General features: G+C 42.8%; 1 protein-coding gene across 5 annotated transcripts in view; it reads left to right on the top strand.

Moving 5' to 3' along the window:
- Positions 1 to 242: 242 nt before the first annotated feature.
- Positions 243 to 16,986, top strand: part of UBXN4 (UBX domain protein 4) — a 41,231-nt gene continuing 24,487 nt past the window's right edge. Inside the window, exons 1-5 of one of the 5 annotated variants that reach the window (XM_089329254.1) lie at positions 243 to 390; positions 8,541 to 8,643; positions 11,908 to 11,936; positions 12,460 to 12,578; positions 13,304 to 13,478. In XM_089329254.1, the coding sequence (XP_089185380.1) occupies positions 8,564 to 8,643; positions 11,908 to 11,936; positions 12,460 to 12,578; positions 13,304 to 13,478 (403 nt within the window). In that variant the 5' untranslated portion in view covers positions 243 to 390; positions 8,541 to 8,563. The other 4 variants (XM_089329256.1, XM_089329255.1, XM_008258522.4 and 1 more) reach the window with 4 other exon arrangements.

Here is a 16,986-nt window from a genome sequence, read left to right as displayed (position 1 = left end):
TTTCTACAGGACTGGGCTCAATTCAATAAAAACCGAAGCCTGGCAATAAATTCCTACAAGGCCTATTTAATTCCATGCGCGGACACATTCCTCCACTTTCAGGGTTTCAGTGAGGATAACAGAGCGGCACTGCCTTTCCTCCCTCCGTCCTTCAACGCGTAGTGGCTCTCAGTACTGCCCCCTTCAGTCGTGTCTCAGTAGTCACATTTTTCCACAATATGGAGGCCCACAAGCCCAAGAAGACTACAATTCCCGTCATGCCTCTCGGCAGGCGCCTCCAAACAAGCCGTAGCGGTTACTCATCCTTCCTCTGCCTCCTTCCACTTCCTGGTCTGCGAGACCTGAGGTTCTAGCGGGAGCGCGCACGCACTGACTCGCCCACGAAACAAGGTATTGGGGCCCTGAGCCGGCGGCGACGTGTGGCGTCACGTGGTACGGGGCGGTCCCCACGCGCGCGCTTGCGCACGTCGCAGTGGGCGGCTGACGGGCGTGCGCGCTAGTGCGGAGCCCGAGCCGGAGGCGGGGGCCGGACCAGCCGGGGCTGCGGGGGCTGCGGGGCCGCAGGGCCCGACGAAGCGGTTGGGCGGGGCCAGCTCCTCCGGGACCGCGGCGACTACACCCCGACCGAGCGCCAGGGCCCGACAGGAGCGATGTTGTGGTTCCAGGGCGCCATTCCGGCCGCCATCGCGTCGGCTAAGAGGAGCGGCGCGGTCTTCGTGGTGTTCGTGGCAGGTGAAGGGGGCGGGGGCCCGAGGTGCGGCCGGGACAGGCTCTCCGGCCTGCCTTCACCCACTCGTTAGTTCAGCCGCCGGTCTTCCGTCCTCGAGACGCGGGCACTTCTCGGCTCCGCGCCCCAGGGTCGGCTGCAACTTCTCCCCGCTGGGTGCCCCGCAGCGGGCGTGCAGACGCCCAAGGCCAGGCTCCTGCAGGCCGCAGGCGCCCGCAGCCTTGCCTTCTTGTCCGGAAGGGCACGGGCGGCCCGCCCGGGACTGCTCAGCGCCTCTCGGGGCTGTCTGGGAGGCGGCAGGCCTGGCAGCCAGGCCAGAGGCCCCGGCCGGGCTCGGGCGCCCTCCTGCGTGCGGCGGGCGGACCCTGGCGCCCCTCCCCGGGCCCGAGCACCTTCCTCGGATGCCTGAACGCCCGTTGATTCCTCCTCCGTGGGTGGGGGAGGGACGGGCCATTAGGCGAGCAGTTGGACTGCTAATTGGCTGTGGGCTGTCAGGGAGAAAGCTGTGTCATCGGTTGAGCAACAAAGAGAAACCACCTGATGGTCACGGTTGCGGGCGTTGGTGTGCTTCTGACATGTAAACTTTACAGGGGCTTTTTTTTTTTTTTTTTTTTTTTTTTAACGGCAGTATTGAGAGAGGCTGCCTAATGTGGATACTCTGCTCCAAGTGGAATTTTTTTCGTCCCCCTGTCGGTCTAAAAGTAGTAGACATAAAGTCTTTGGTTCTTCTTTCGGTTTTCCTAGCCAGAGTCCACATAGTTTTGAGAACATTTACGAACTCATTTACCCTAAGCTGCTCTCGATTATTTTGCCCCACGTTTTGCTGTTTTATTTTTGAAATTTATACAGATCTAAGAAAGCTTCCTCTATGGCTTTCCTTGACGGCTGTTAATGTAAAATGTATTTCTTCAATTATTTGTGTTTGATAGTGGCTTAGAATTCATTTCACGACTTTGAATAGTTCTATAACTTGATACACTGCAATGAAAACCAAGTTGCTGAAATATTTTACATTAATATTTTATTAAATTTTTGGCTGCATGTTGTTTCTTAGAAAAGCTTGAGTAGTTTGTCCTCTGAGGGGAAAAGAAGTGGATTAAAAATGAAGTTAAATGACATGATTTTTAAAAATGTAGTAATGAGTTGCTGATCCTTTAAATTGTATTGTTCATGTAAAATCCCAATTGATCTTCGTGATAGGTAGAGCAGATTTTATTATTCCCAATTTACAGATGAGGAACTTAGGACCACAGTCATAAAATGATTTGCACCGAAAAGAATTTACATCTTAAATTTTATTTACATTACATTTTTTAACAGCTTCAGAAAAAGTGTCTTTCTGTTTTTCAGGAAAAAAACTAAACACTTAAATAGTCTGTTTATGTATTAATTAAGTTGATCAGGAAATCTAGGATTTTGGTAATTTTTTTTAAAGATTTTATTTATTTACTTGAAAGGCAGAGTTAGAGATCTGCTATCTCCTGGTTCACTCCCCAAATGGCCACAACTGCCTGGGCTGGGCCAGGCTGAAGCCAGGAGCCAGGAGCTTCTTTCTGGCCTCCCGTGAGGGGGCAGGGGCCCAAGCACTTGGGCTATCTTCTACTGCTTTCTCAGGCCATAGCAGAGAGCTGGATCAGAAGTGGAGTAGCCAGGACTTGAACCGGCACCCATATAGGATGTGGGCACTGCTGATGGTGGCTTTACCTAACCTACTATGCCACAGTGCTGGCCCCATGACTATGAAATATTTGCTGAAGACTACTAGCTATCTAACAAAGAAATCTGTCCCTAGACCTGTTCCCGAAAACAGCTTTTAGAGTTTAAGCTAGTTAATCCCCAGCACTAAGTAGGATTAGTGTCGTTCTAGGAATGTGTACGCTGGGCTCATGAAACTAACGCTTACAGATTGCCTGAAGCTTTGTTCATTACTTTCCTTCCTTCCTTTTTTAAAAGATTTATTTATTTACTTGAAAGGAAGAGTTAGAGCTAGGGAAAGACAGAGATATCTTCCATCCACTGGTTCACTCTTCAGATGGCCACAGTGGCCAGGGCTGGGCTGGTCTGAAGCCAGAAGTTTCATCTGGGTCTCATGTGAATGCAGGTACCCAGCTATTTGGGCCATCTTTCCCTGCTTTGCCCATAACTTTGAAGAATATAGCCAGAACATCACCTTTTTTTTTTTTTTTTTTTTAGATTTATTCATTTGAAAAGTCAGTGGGAGAGAGATCTTCCATCTCTCCCCAGATGGCTATGACAGCCCTAGTCCAGGCCAGGCCAAAGGCAGGACCTTCTTCTGGGACTCCCATGTGGGTAGCTAAGCACTTGGGCCATCTTCTGCTTTTCCCAGGCTGTTAGTAAGGAGTTGGCATCCACAGTGCAGATGCTGGCATTGCAGGCAGTGGCTTTACCCACTGTGCCACAATGCTGGTTCCCAAGATGAATTTCTTAGATATGAGACCTCAATAATAATTTACCAACTCACTGGTAAATTAAAAAGATATATTATAGCTGGAAAAAGTGGCCTGAAGGCTAGACTTACTGTTGAACTATTCAAATGTGAAGCATTTTAGGCAAAAGTTGTTTTATTTATTTTTAAGATTTATTTATTTCAAAGGCAGAGTGACAGAGTAAGGGAGAATCAGAGATCTTCCATCTGCTGGTTCATTTCCCAAATGTCCCCAACAGCCAGATTTTGCCAGGTCCAAGCCAGTAGCTGGCTCTCCCACTAGTGGCAGGATCCCAAGTACTTGAACCATCCTCTGAAGGGGAGCATCTGGGTCCTAAACCAACACTCCAGTATGGAATTTAATATAGGATGCCATCCTGGGAAGCAGCCACTTAACCGTTGGCACCACAACACTGGCCTCTGTGCTTGTTCTCTGTAAATTCCTTCACTGGATACTGCTGATACCACCAAGGATAACAGTGTTTTCTCCAGAAATGTCAGGCCCGCCTACCCAACTTCAGAGCGTAGTTGATAATTTGGTTAAAAATAAACTATAAAGATAATGAAGTTGACAATCATTCTACTTAGTATTAAGTACTAAGATCTCATCGAGGTGAGCGTTCAGCTTTCTACCTCACCTGGTCAAGCAGCTGTTCTCACTGGGCTGCGCCATGGATAGACTGATCATGGGAGTGACCTTTGGGAACTCAGCTGCAGATACAGCATAGTTGAGGAGGTGAAAAGCACCAGCTACACAAGCAGGTTGCAGTCCCAGCTGCTCACATAGCGGTCTCCACTCAGATCCTTCACAGGACTGAGACTCAAAAGATTACTGCCCAAAACTTTTTTTTCTCTCATTGTTCTATGCAAGTGGCACCACCACACATCTGGTTAGATAAACCGTAAGTCTGGAGGCACCGTTGACTCTTCAGTCTTGTCTTGTGCTTCCCATTGTTGATTGCATTCCCTGATCTCGCGATCTTTCCCTCACACAAATTCATTCTGCTTGGTGAACTTTTCTAGCTGCTCTTTGTGTGGCTTAGCTCTTTCATCCTTCATGACTTACCTTAAATGTCATTTCAGAGAGGACTTCCTGACTGTTGTAAAGACATACCTCTTATTCTTTCCTGGTTTTTTTATTTTTCATAAATTTTGTCACTAATTATACTTGCTTCAATTTTTTTGTAGTTTTTTTATATCCCATTGAGGGCAGACAGTGTCTCAATTGTTTTGTATTTAGCATCTAGCCCAATGCCTAGAACAAAATAAATGTGAACTCCAATAGTGGATATATAAAAGAATGGATGAAAAGGATTCCTCACTCTTCACAGCCTTAAATGTTTATAGTAGAAGTATTCCCATATAGATGAATAGCTGATTCACTTACTTGGAATTTTATGGTGTTTTCAGCACATGGTGTCTGAAGACACATTCAGAATGACCTCACTTGCAAATGACAATTTTCCTTCATTCTGTATCTTCAACATCTGGGAGATTGCTAATGGTGAATTCATATTTAGTCTTGATCTGTGGATGCATTCAAGTTCTGTTTTTCAGTGGCCAGATTTCTCAGACCTGGATTCCTGGATCTTATCTCACATAAAGTATATTCAACATAATAGTCAAGTATTGTAGGAAATTTAGCCTACCAGGTGTATGGCAGGTACTTAGTGTATGCTAGATTCTGTTGTAGGAATTGAAGTCTTTATCAGTAAATAAAATGGAAGACAATCCTTAACCTTGTAGAAGTTTCACTGATGTTGAGGGAGACAGACAATAATAGTAACAGCAATAGTAATAATAACGGACAGTAGTGTAATAGAAGGTATGAGTAGTACAGAAAAGAAGAGCAGGAGGTAAGGGAGTTTTGGGAGTATGTAAAAGGTATAATTTTAAAGTAGGTGGTTATGGAAAGCTTTACTGAGAGGGTATTATCTGAGCAAATATTTAAGGGCATTGAGAGTAAAACATACAGATATTTTGGGGAAGAACATTCCAGATGGAGGAAACATCTAATAGAAAGATTTTATTTTTTTAAATATTTTGTTTTATTATTTATTTGAAAGAGTTACAGAGAGAGGTAGAGACAGAAAAAGGTCTTCCATCCCCTGGTTCACTCCCCAGATGGCAGCAATGGCCAGAGCTGCACCTATCCGAAGCCAGGAGCTTCCTCCGTCTCCTACACGGGTGCGGGGACCCAAGCACCTGGGCCATCTTCTACTGCTCTCCCAGGCCACAGCAGAGAGCTGGATCAGAAGAGGAGCAGCTGGGATTAGAATTGGCGCCCATATGGGATGCCGGCACTTCAGGCCAGGGCATTAACCCGCTGCGCCACAGCACCAGCCCCTGATACAAAGACTTTAAAGCTGGATTCTCTTTGGTAGTTTAGGAATAGAGAGGAACAACAAGAAAGTAAAAGGAAAGGAGGTTAGAGAGGTGATCCGTTGCCTGATATGTATGGCCTCCTGAACTTTTGCTTTGAGGAATCAGGGAGCCGCTGTAAGATTTTGAGCAAGGGGTTTATATGATTTTTTTTTCTTGTAAAGGATGTTGCTATGTTAAAACACTCAGCTGGGATACTATTTAGGTGGTATTTTAGTCATTTAGGTGATATCTGATAGTTTGGATCAGGGTGGTAGCAGTGGAAAATGTGCTAAGAAATAGTTACATTCTTAATGTATTTTGGAGATAGAATCAACTGAAATCAAGGATAACTAAGGTTTTTTTCAGTCTGAGAACTGAAAGAATGGAGTTATTGTAAACAGATAACTGAGATGGGAAAGCAAAGTATATACTAAATTGAGGAAGGAAGGGGCTGGTGTTGTGGTGCATGACATCCTGTATGGGTATTGGTTCACATCCCCACTGCCCCACTCTGATCCAGCTCCCCACTAAGGGCCTGGGAAAAGCAGCAGAAGATGGCCCATTTGTTTGAGCCCCTGCTACCTGGTGTGAAACTCCTAGCTTTGGCCTGGCTCAGCCCTGGCAGTTGTGCCATCTGGGGAGTGAACCAGCAGATGGAAGATCTCTGTTTCTTCCTTCTCTGAAAGGCATCTACTGATGCCTTGCTGATGATCTGAAAAGGCAGAGTTACAGAGAAGCAGGAAGAGAGGGAGGAAGGGAGAGCAAGAGAGAGGTCTTCTATCCATTGATTCACTCCCCAAGTGTCTGCAATGATTGGAGCTGGACCAATCAGGAGCCAGGAGCTTCCTCCGGGTCTCCCCTGTGGGTACAGGTGCCCAAGGATTTGGACCATCTTCTGCTTTCCCAGGTTATAGCAGAGAGCTGGATCAGAAGGTGGAGCAGCTGGGACTTGAACTGGTGCCCATATGGGGGTGCCAGCACAGCAGACTGGGGCTTTAACTTGCTGAGCCACAACACCAGCCCCAATAAGTAAATCTTTTTTTAAAAGATTTATTTTATTGATTTGAAAGAATTAGAGAGAGGTAGAGACAGAGAGGTCTTCCATCCGCTGGTCAGCAGAGAGCTGAGTTGGAAGAGGAGCAGCTAGGACTAGAACTGGTGCCAATATGGGATGCCAGCACCTCAGGCCAGGGCTTTAACCCACTGCGCCACAGCGCTGGCCCCACCAATAAGTAAATCTTTAAAAAATAAATTAAGGAAGGTGCATATAGGGCAAAACACCTTATAAAAGAGTAGGTAAATGTTTCATTTCTTGAAGATTTATTTATTTGAAAGGTAGAGTGACAGAGAGGAACTGACAAAGGTAGAGATCTGTCCACTGGTTCACCCCCAAATACCTACAAATACTGGGCCAACCCTGGCTGAAGTCAGGGGTCAAGAACTTCAGCTGGCTCTCACAAATACGTGGCAGTTATATTAACAGAAAGCTGGATTGGAAGCATGGAGTAGCCAGGACTCAAACTGGTACTTTGGTAGAAGATGTAGGCACCCAGGTGGTAGATTAATCTGTGCCACAGTACCTGTCTCTGATCTTATGGTTTTTTTTTTTTTTTTTTTTTAAGATTTATTTATTTGAAGGAGTTAGAGAGTTAGAGACACACAGAGAGAGTGGTCTTCTGTCTGCCAGTTCATTCCCCAAACAGCTGCAACGGCCAGAGCTGAGCCAATCTGAAGCCAGGAACCAGGAGCTTCTTCCAGGTCTCCCACGTGGGTGCAGGGGCCCAAGGACTTGGGCCTTCCTCTACTGCTTTCCCAGGTGCATTATCAGGGAGCTGGATTGGAAGTGGAGCAACCAGGACCAGAACTGGTGCTCAAATGGAATGCCAGCACTACAGACCAGGGCTTTAACCTGCTGTGTCACAGCACTGGCCCCATCTGATCTCATTTTTTAAAAAGCAAAAGCTAAAGTGGTCTGAAACCACCCGCAGGGGAGACCCAGAAGAAGATCCTGGCTCCTGGCTTCAGATCGGCGCAGCTCTGGCCGTTGCGGCCATCTAGGGAGTGAACCATCGGATGGAAGACCTCTCTCTACCTCTCTTTGTAACTCTTTCAAATAAATAAAAAATAAATCTTTAAAAAAAAATGAAATCTGTACATTAACAAAGATTGTTTCATATCTGAGAGAGGACTTAGGTGTGCTAACCTCAGAAATACTTTCCAGTGACTTAGTCAAGTTTCCCTCTGCCCACATATAAAAGTCTAGACATCATAGGTTTACACTTGAAGCAGTGTCTTAATAGAGTCTTTACAACATTTTTAATGCTGTAGAGCAACAGTATATGAAATAAGCGTATATTAAGTGAACAGCTTGATGACTTTTTACATGCGGATATACCTGTATATCTGTCATGCAGATCAAGATACAGAGCATTTCAGCACCCCTGAAAATATGCTCTTTACTAGTCATTAACATTGCCCTCCTCCATCAAGGTAGCCACTAGGCTCAGTTCTTCTACCATAGATTGATTAGTTTTGATCAACATGAATTTTATAGTAAGCATACCTACAGTAAAGGTAAGTCCAAAACTGAAAACAGAACTATACCTGCATTTATCTTCCTTGGACATAAAGGGTATTGTACTTTTATTTCCTAAAATTATATATATATGAAAGCCAAAATAGACACTACATGTTTCTTCCCATAAATTCTTATAATTATAACGTTTCTGTTAATATAATAATAGATAATTTTTTGTAATTTAAAATAATTTAGGTGTCTTTCAGAGTTTATGTGTTATTATCTAACTGGTATTTTTTATTATATGAAAAATGTGCAGTTACATTACAGTTTTAGAAAATTCAGTTTTTCAAACTGGTAGAAAATAGTATTTATGGGATTATATTTTATATTTTATTTTTATTTAGTTCAAGTTTTGGGGGAAGAGAATTTGCAGTCAGCAGATCCTAGCCTTATGCCTTAAGAATCCTTGAAATATTTTACAGGTGATGATGAGCAGTCTACACAGATGGCTGCAAGTTGGGAAGATGAGAAAGTGACAGAAGCATCTTCAAACAGTTTTGTTGCTATTAAAATTGATACCAAAAGGTTTGCATATGTTTTAACACTAATGACTTTGTATTGTATAATCATGGTTTTTGGTTGTAACTTACAGCGGTGTTCTTGGCCTATGGTGATGTTGATGTTTATTTGTGGATATGTAAGGTGTACTGGGAATTTAAATCCTGAATTCCATTTTCATCATTATGTCTTGCTGAAGGAATTTCATGTTTTCCTAGTCTACCTTAAATGCAACATGTACCAGGGATGCAATAATAATTTATGTAATCTCTAGCTTCCAAGAACTTAGAAATAACTAAGTTCTGAGTTCAGTTAAATAGCTAAATCATATATTTTATATCTCTGAAAGTGAGTGAATATATGTTTATTCTTTTGGGTCCTGTTTTAATGAATACAGTCATTTAATTTGGTGGGAATGAGGATATTTATAAGTCCCTCATAGTAACTAATAGTCACAAGTCTGTTTATTTCCCCATTCTTGCTCTTCACTTTTTATGTTATTATTTCCATTGTATTTGAAAAGCAGAATGGCATAGAGAGTTTCTCCATCTGCTGGTTCATTCCCTGTATGCCTGCAAACCAGCAGCCCAGAATTTGATCTGGGTCTCTCATGAGGAAGGCAGGAACCCAAGTACTTGTGCCATTATCTGCTGCCTTCCCAGGATGCATTCACAGAAATCTAGTTTGGAAGCAGAGCTGGATCTCAAACCAGATGCTTCTATATGGGATGCAGGCATCTCAAGTGCATCTTAACTGCTTCCCCAAATGCCTATCCCCATCTCCACCTTTTTTTTTTTTTAAGATTTATTTGAGAGCTAGAGAGAGAGAGAGAAGTCTCTTCCAGTTCACTCCCCAAGTGGATGCAAAGGCCTGAGCTGAGACAATCCTGAGCCAGGAGCTGCTTCTGGGTCTCCCATGTTGGGGCAGGGGCCCATGTACTTGGGCAGTCCTCTGCTGCTCTCCCAGGTGCATTAGCAGGGAGCTGATTCGGAAATAAAGCAGCTGGGACTCAAGAACCAGCACCCTTATGGGATGCCGGCCCTGCAGGCCAGGGCTTTTAATGTGCTGCGCCACAGTACCAGCCCCCACATCTCCACCTTTTAAAAACATTTTTATTATAGGAAATTCCAAACATGATTGGAAATAATAGTGTGATTAGTTGCATGTGTTTGTCAACTAGCTTTGATAAATTATCAGCTCTTGGTCAAACTTACTTCATCTATACTCTCACTCATTTCTACTTATCCCATGTAATCTTTTTTTTTTAAATTTATTTATTTGAAAGGCAGAGTTACAGAGAGGCAGAGACAGAGGCAGAGGCAGAGAGAGAGAGAGGTTTTCCATCTGCTGATTTACTCCCCAGATGGCCACAATGGCCAGAGCTGTGCCGATCCGGAGCCAGGAGCTTCCTCTGGGTCTTCCATGTGGGTACAGGGGCCCTAGGTCTTTGGGCCATCTTCTGCTTTCCCAGGCCACAGCAGAGAGCTGGATTGGAAATGGAGCATCTGGGACTCTAACCTGCGCCCATATGGGGTGCCGGCACTTCCTGCAGTGGCTTTACCCGCTATGCCACCTCCCCATCCCTGCATGTATATATTTTTTAAAATTTTGTTTACTTGAAAGGCAGAGCAATGAGAGAGAGAGAGAGACGAGGGGAGGCAGGTAGAGAAGAATTGTCCATCTTTTGGTTCACTTCCCAAACTCCCTCAAGAACTAAGCTGGGCTAGGTTGAAGCTAGGAGTCAGGAACTCCCTTTGGGTCTCCCATGTGGGTAGTGGGAACTGAAGTACTTGGGCCATCTGCTGCTGCTTTCTGGATGCATTAGAAGGAGGCTGGATCAGAAATACAGAGTAGCTCATACACAAACCAGGTACTCTGATATGGAGTGTGGGCATCCCCAAGCAGTAGCTTAACCTGTTGTACCACAACACTGGTCGCTGTTTTTTTGATTACACTCCTGTTAGTGACATTTAGTTTATTCTGATTTTGGTTTGGTTGTGGCTTTTTTTCCCCCATATCTTTTAAGACTACCTCATATCTCTTCTATCAGAAGGCATATAATCCCTGTCCCTTTATGATATTCGCAGCCTTTGGTGATCACTGTCAGTGGATGTTAAGATGTAGTGGGTTAAACTACCACTTGGCTTGCCCACATCCCGTATTGGAGTGCTGGTTTGAGTCCTGGCTACTTTGCTTCTGATCTAGCTTTCTGCTAATGTGCCTGGGAAGCAGCAGGTGATGGCTCAAGTGCTTGAGTCCCTGCCACCCACATGAGAGACCTAGATAGAGTTCCTGGCTTCTGGCTTCAGCCTGGCCTAGCCCCAGCTGTTTGTATTTGGGGAGAGAATCAGTGGATGGATGGTCTCTGTCTTCGTCTGTCTCTCTGCCTTTCAAATAAGTATATCTTTTTTAAAAGAATAAATATTCAGAAATTTACCTGTAAGCTTGTAAAATAAACTTTTTACTTAAAATTTTTCCAAAATAACAAAATTGTTATAAAGCAAATCATAGTATATATGCTTCACAAGTTAGTGAACTGTGTATTTATTGAGCTGTAGTGTGTTTTTTAAAAAATAGAATCTGTTAATTTTTTTAAAAAGATGTATTTATTTATTTGAAAAGCAGAGTCAGAGAGAGGGAGAGAGAGATCTTCATCCACTGGTTCACTCCTCAAATGGTCACAGTAGCTGGGGCTGGGCCAGGCCACAGCCAGGAGCCAGGAGGTCAGGATCTTCTTCTTGGTCTTCTGTGTAGATGTAGGGGCCCAAATACTTGGACCATCTTCCGCTGCCTTTCCAGGTGCACCAGCAGGGAGCTGAATCAAAAGTGGAGCAGCTGGGACTTGAACCTCTATCCATATGAGTTGCTGACACTGCAGGTGGTGCTTAACTCACAGTTCCAGCCCCAGAATCTGTCAATTTAAGTGTACCATATAATTTTGTTTATATTGTATCCTCTGGTTCACTCCCCAGTGGCTGCAATGGCCAGGGCTGGGCCAGGCTGCAGCTTCGAGCCAAGAACCCCATCCAGGTCTCTCATGTGGGTGCAGGGGCCCAAGCATTTGGGCCATCCTTTGCTGCTTTCCTAGGCAAATTTGCAGGGAGCTAGATCAGAATTGGAACAGCTGAGATTCAAAACTGGCACCCATATGGGATGCTACTTTTGCAGGTGGCAGTTTAACCTGCTTTGCCATAGTGCTGGCCCCAGTACAGTAAATTTTATAAAGACAATTTAGTATTTGGGAAACAGTGCAATCATATAGTGATTTTCTGTTTGATTTTTGTTTTACAGTGAAGCCTGCCTGCAATTTTCACAAATCTGTATCCTTTAAATGAAGAATTGGTTATATATGTGTGTGTGTGTGTGTGTGTGTGTGTGTATGTATTTACTGCTTATTTGCCTTCTGGTTAATTCATTAAAGATATTATTCATTTTCATTTAGGAAGTCATGTATTCTTGTTAATGGAAGCTTCATATTACTAATTGTCCTGAGATGATATAGGTCATGACAGGATTGGGAATTTTTTTAATGAGTATCTAATAAGCAATATTCTGGAAAAGTTTGGTTAGAATGTTAGAAGTAAACGGCAAGAGGCAGTTGGTAGCAAGATGTAAAAGAAAGTTATGATAGAGGAGAATATAGTAGATGTTCTTCACTCAAGTGTGCTGTACAAATCACATGTAGACTGCAACCATAACATTGGGGTAGCTGGAATTATTTTGTAAACATATTAACAGATTGGGAAATTCACAAGGATAATTTGTTTTTCTTTGTTATCCATATTGTTTCATAATTTTTCCTTCTGTTTCACTTGAATTGTTAAACTTAATTAAAGTGTGCAGATCCAGTAGTATGTGTTCCATCCAGTTTTTTTATTGGAGACAGTGGAATTCCCTTGGAAGTAATAGCAGGAAGTGTTTCTGCAGATGAGCTGGTTATGAGAATTCACAAAGTCCGACAGGTGAGAGGGAACAGACTACTGCTTTCATAAATGAGTGAAAATGGAATATCAGGAATTCAGTGGTATTTTTAGAGCCTGTCTATATTCTTGAATGTGCTATGCTGTTAAGTGGTAGTAAGGACCATTTTCCTGAACTGAAAGTAGCATTATGAAGTTACAGATGCCTGTACCTAATAGAAGGTAGTTCATTAAATTTGTAGAAAATAGAAATAAAGATGAGTTTATTTTGTTGCAAAAACGTTTGGAATTTATGAAATTTTTTAAACCTCTTATACCTGAGTGATCTCTTACTCTCTGTCACCCCCCTGCCCTAGCTTCTTAATGACATCATCATTGTTTTGTTGCAAGAGAGAGTTGCTGTCCTATCAAGAACCTGACTTGACGTTGCTTGACATGCCTTCAGGAATTTACACTCAATAATTTCTTATTTCTATCCACTTTGAGTCAATGGCTAATATAACTTTACTACTTTTTGTTTGAATTCTGATTTGAAGGGAAATCAGTACTGTGTTTAAAAGAATTTTTTTTACACTGTAGACAGTTTCAGTTGAATTCCATGTTGTAAGATTATGTCATATTTATTACACATTTTAGATTCATCTACTAATTTGAGTTTAGTTCTTCTCATATAGGATATAAATGGACTTAACTCTTACTTTGATCTCTTTTGCAATGGTAGGTATAGATTCTTACCTTTAATTAAATTGCAATTTGTTTTTCTCTAGATGCATTCACTAAAAGGTGAGACGTCAGTGGCTAACAGCAGCCAGTCAGAAAACTCAGTCTCTGCTCCATCTGCCTCATTTGAACCTAATAACACTTCTGAAAACTCTCAGTCCAGAAATGTAGAGCTTTGTGAGACATTGTCCACTTCTGATGCAAAGTCGGATACTGCAGCAGGTAATTTTCAATACACCTTTTTGGATATAAGAGAAATATTCCCAGGGGGTGAGTTTAGCATAGCTATTAAGATGCTGTTTGGGATGCTTGCTTCCCATATGGGAGAGCCTGGGTTGGAGTTCAGCTGTGCTTCTGATTCCAGCTTCCTGCTATTGAGTGCCTTGGGAAGAGGTAGGTGATGATTTAAAAACTTGGTTTGGGCACCTGGCTTTGTCCTGATTGAGCCCTAGCTATTGTGGGTTTTGAAGCGAGGGATGGAAAATCACTGTCTCTGTCCCTGTCTCTGTTTATTTGCCTTTCTCTCTCTCACTCTTCTCTTTTTTTTTTTTTTTTTTAAAGATTTATTTTATTTATTTGAGAGACAGAGTTACAGAGAGAGATAGAGACAGAGAGAGAGGTCTTCCATCCTCTGGTTCACTCCCCAGATGGCCACAACAGCCAGAACTGTGCCGATCCGAAGCCAGGAGCCAGGTGCTTCTTCCAGGTCTCCCACATGGGTGTAGGGGCCAAAGGACTTGGGCCATCCTCCACTGCTTTCCCAGGCCATAGCAGAGTGTTGGATTGGAAGAGGAGCAGCCAGGACACGAACCAGCACCCATATGGGATGTCAGTGCTTCAGGCTAGGGCTTTAACCTTCTGTGCCACAGCGCAGGTCCCTCCCCACCCCCCCGCTTTTTTTTTTAATTAATTAATTTATTTGAAAGAGTTATGTAGAGAGGAGAGGCAGAGAGAGAAAGGTCTTCCATCCGCTGGTTCACTCCCCAGATGGCCACAACGGCCAGAGCTGTGCCAATCAGGAGCCAGGAGCCAGGAGCTTCTTCCGAGTCTCCCACATGGGTGCAGGGGCTCAAGGACTTGGGCCATCTTCCACTGCTTTCCCAGGCCACAGCAGAGAGCTGGATCAGAAGTGGAGCAGCCAGGACTTGAACCGGCGCCCATATGGGATGCTGGCACTGCAGGCAGTGGCCCCACCCACAATGCCACAGAGCCAGCCCCTGCCTTTCTCTTAAAATATAAAGAAAAATTTCTAAAAATGAAAGAAGGCCTTTAATGTGTGTTTGTGTGTGTGTGTGTGTGTATATATATATATATTTAAAAATATATATATTTGTGTTTAAAGATTTATTTAAAGATTTGATTATCTGACATTTATATATTTATTAAATATTTATTTTTTTGAAAGGCAGAGTTACAGAAAGAGAGGAAATGACAGATTTTCCATTTGCTGATTCACTCCCCATATGGCTGCAATGGCAGGGCCTGGCAGGCTAAAGCCAGGAGCCAGGAGCTTCATCTGGGTCTCCCACAAGGGTGGCAGAAGCCCAAGCACCTGGGCCATTCTGTGCTGCTTTCCCAGGTGGCAATAGCAGGGAGCTGTATCAGAAATAGAACAACTGGGACATGAACTGGTGCCCACATGAGATGCCAGCATTCCAGGTGGTGTCTTTACCTGCTGTGTCAACAATGCTCGTCTCAAATTAATATTCTTAAAAATAAATATTTGGGGGGCCAGCGCCGTGGTGCACTAGGTTAATCCTCCACCTGTGGCATCAGCATCACATATGGGTGCTGGTTCTAGTTCTGGCCGCTCCTCTTCCAGTCCAGCTCTCTGCTGTGGCCTGGGATAGCAGTGGAGGATGGCCCAAGTACTTGGGTCCCTGCACCCGCACGGGAGACTGGGAAGAAGTTCTTGGCTCCTAGCTTTGGATTGGCTCAGCTCCGGCCGTTGTGGCCATTTGGAGAGTGAACCAATGGAAGGAAGACCTTTCTTTCTCTCTCTCTCACTGTCTGTAACTCTGTCAAATAACTAAATAAAATCTTAAAATAAATAAATAAATATTTTGGGAGCCAGCACTGTGGTGTAGTAGGTTAAGTCTCCACCTGTGGTGCCAGCATCCCATAAGGGTACCAGTTCATGTCCCAGCTGCTCTATTTCCAATTCTCCCTGCTATTGCTGCCTGGGAAAGTAGTGGAGGGTGGCACATCAGCAGGGAGCTGAATCAGAAGTAGAGCAGCCAGGTCTCTAACCAGCACCCATGTGGGATGCCAGCGTTGGAACCTTCGGCTCTATCTGCTGTGCCACAACGCTGGCCCCTATATATTTGTGTTTCTTTTCCCTCAAATTTGTTTAGCCTAAAATTTTAAAGATTATCTTAAATAGATGTGTGTGTCATTTTAAAGTTTTATTTATTAATTCAGAATACAGAGTGAAGGAGAAAGAGGATTATTAGAAATATTACCTTCTGTCTCTCAGGGAGTGCATCTTCAATAAGCTGGAATCAAGAGTAGATCTGGGACTTAAATCCAGGCACTCTGATATGGGTTGTGGGTGTCCCAAGTAGTGTCAAAACAGCTAGGCCAAATTCTTGCCTCAAGATAAAAATGTAAAAAAAGCCCACAGTTCCACAGCTAAAAGCTAGAAAGTTTTCTAGTAATTCCTTTTAACCTCAGTTATCTAGACAGTATTTATGATGTTTTTCATTTTTTTTGAATTATAGTCCAATATATTGCTGTTGGTTGTTTGAACTTTTAATATATAGATTCCTGTTCTTACTGGTAGTTTTTCTTGCAGTATGAAGGTTGCCACATCCTTATGGTATTATGTAAATATTTTTATTTTGTCTTGTTTTCCCTAAGTTGGCAGTTAAAGCTACAGGTTTGATCAGATTCAGCTTTATTAGGTATTCTTTCTTGGCAAGACTGTTACTTGAAATATACATAGGTAAAGATAAATATTTCCATCAGGAGATACATTGTGCCTAATAATCCAACTGACTTTTTAAATTTCTTGTAATAACTTTTCATTATGTTTGTATTTTATTTGTTTTTAGTTTATTGAATTTTTTTTTTCACTTTAGAACTTTGTTTTCAGTAATTAGCAGTTAAATAGGAAGACTAGTAAGCTATTTCACCCATTTTTTGGATTACCCATAAAGTTACAAATATGTAGTCTACACCTATGAGTCATTTATAAATACCAGAGACAAAACTCTGGCATATAATTGGGAATCTCAGACATCTGTTTGTTTCTCTTTTATCATGATTCACAGATGCACTTAAATTTGCTTTTATCCATACTTTTTTTCCTAGCTTGTCTAGGAGATGTCTGCAAAAGTTTTGTTAAATTTGTTGCTGATACCAAATACATTATGTCCTTAGGCATTCATTTTATTTACTAAAGAAAGATGGTTAATTTCCTTCTTGACACACACTGGCTTCCAGAGGTTATCATTTATTCAGGGTTGCATTCAGTGCTGTGCTGGTACATGTTTAACAAAAAGCTCTGTTGAAGCTAATATATGTAGTATTTGCTAATTTGCTGATTTGTAAGGATTGAGTATTTCCACTATGGCTGTTTTCAAGCTACCACCCTGGATGCAAACATAGGAATACATGTGTTTCATTGGCTCAACTTAATAATACTAATGATTTCTACTACTGCTATAATAACTAAAGCATTTACTTTGTGCCAGTCTTAGTAATGTTTTAAGCATTTTACTTTTATTGT

Source organism: Oryctolagus cuniculus, chromosome 3, assembly GCF_051225735.1.
Source record: "Oryctolagus cuniculus isolate XC-2025 breed Fujian yellow rabbit chromosome 3, ASM5122573v1, whole genome shotgun sequence".
Taxonomy (NCBI): Eukaryota; Metazoa; Chordata; class Mammalia; order Lagomorpha; family Leporidae; genus Oryctolagus; species Oryctolagus cuniculus.
Note: the sequence above shows the minus strand (reverse complement) of the source record. Positions and strands in the feature narration are given on the sequence as shown.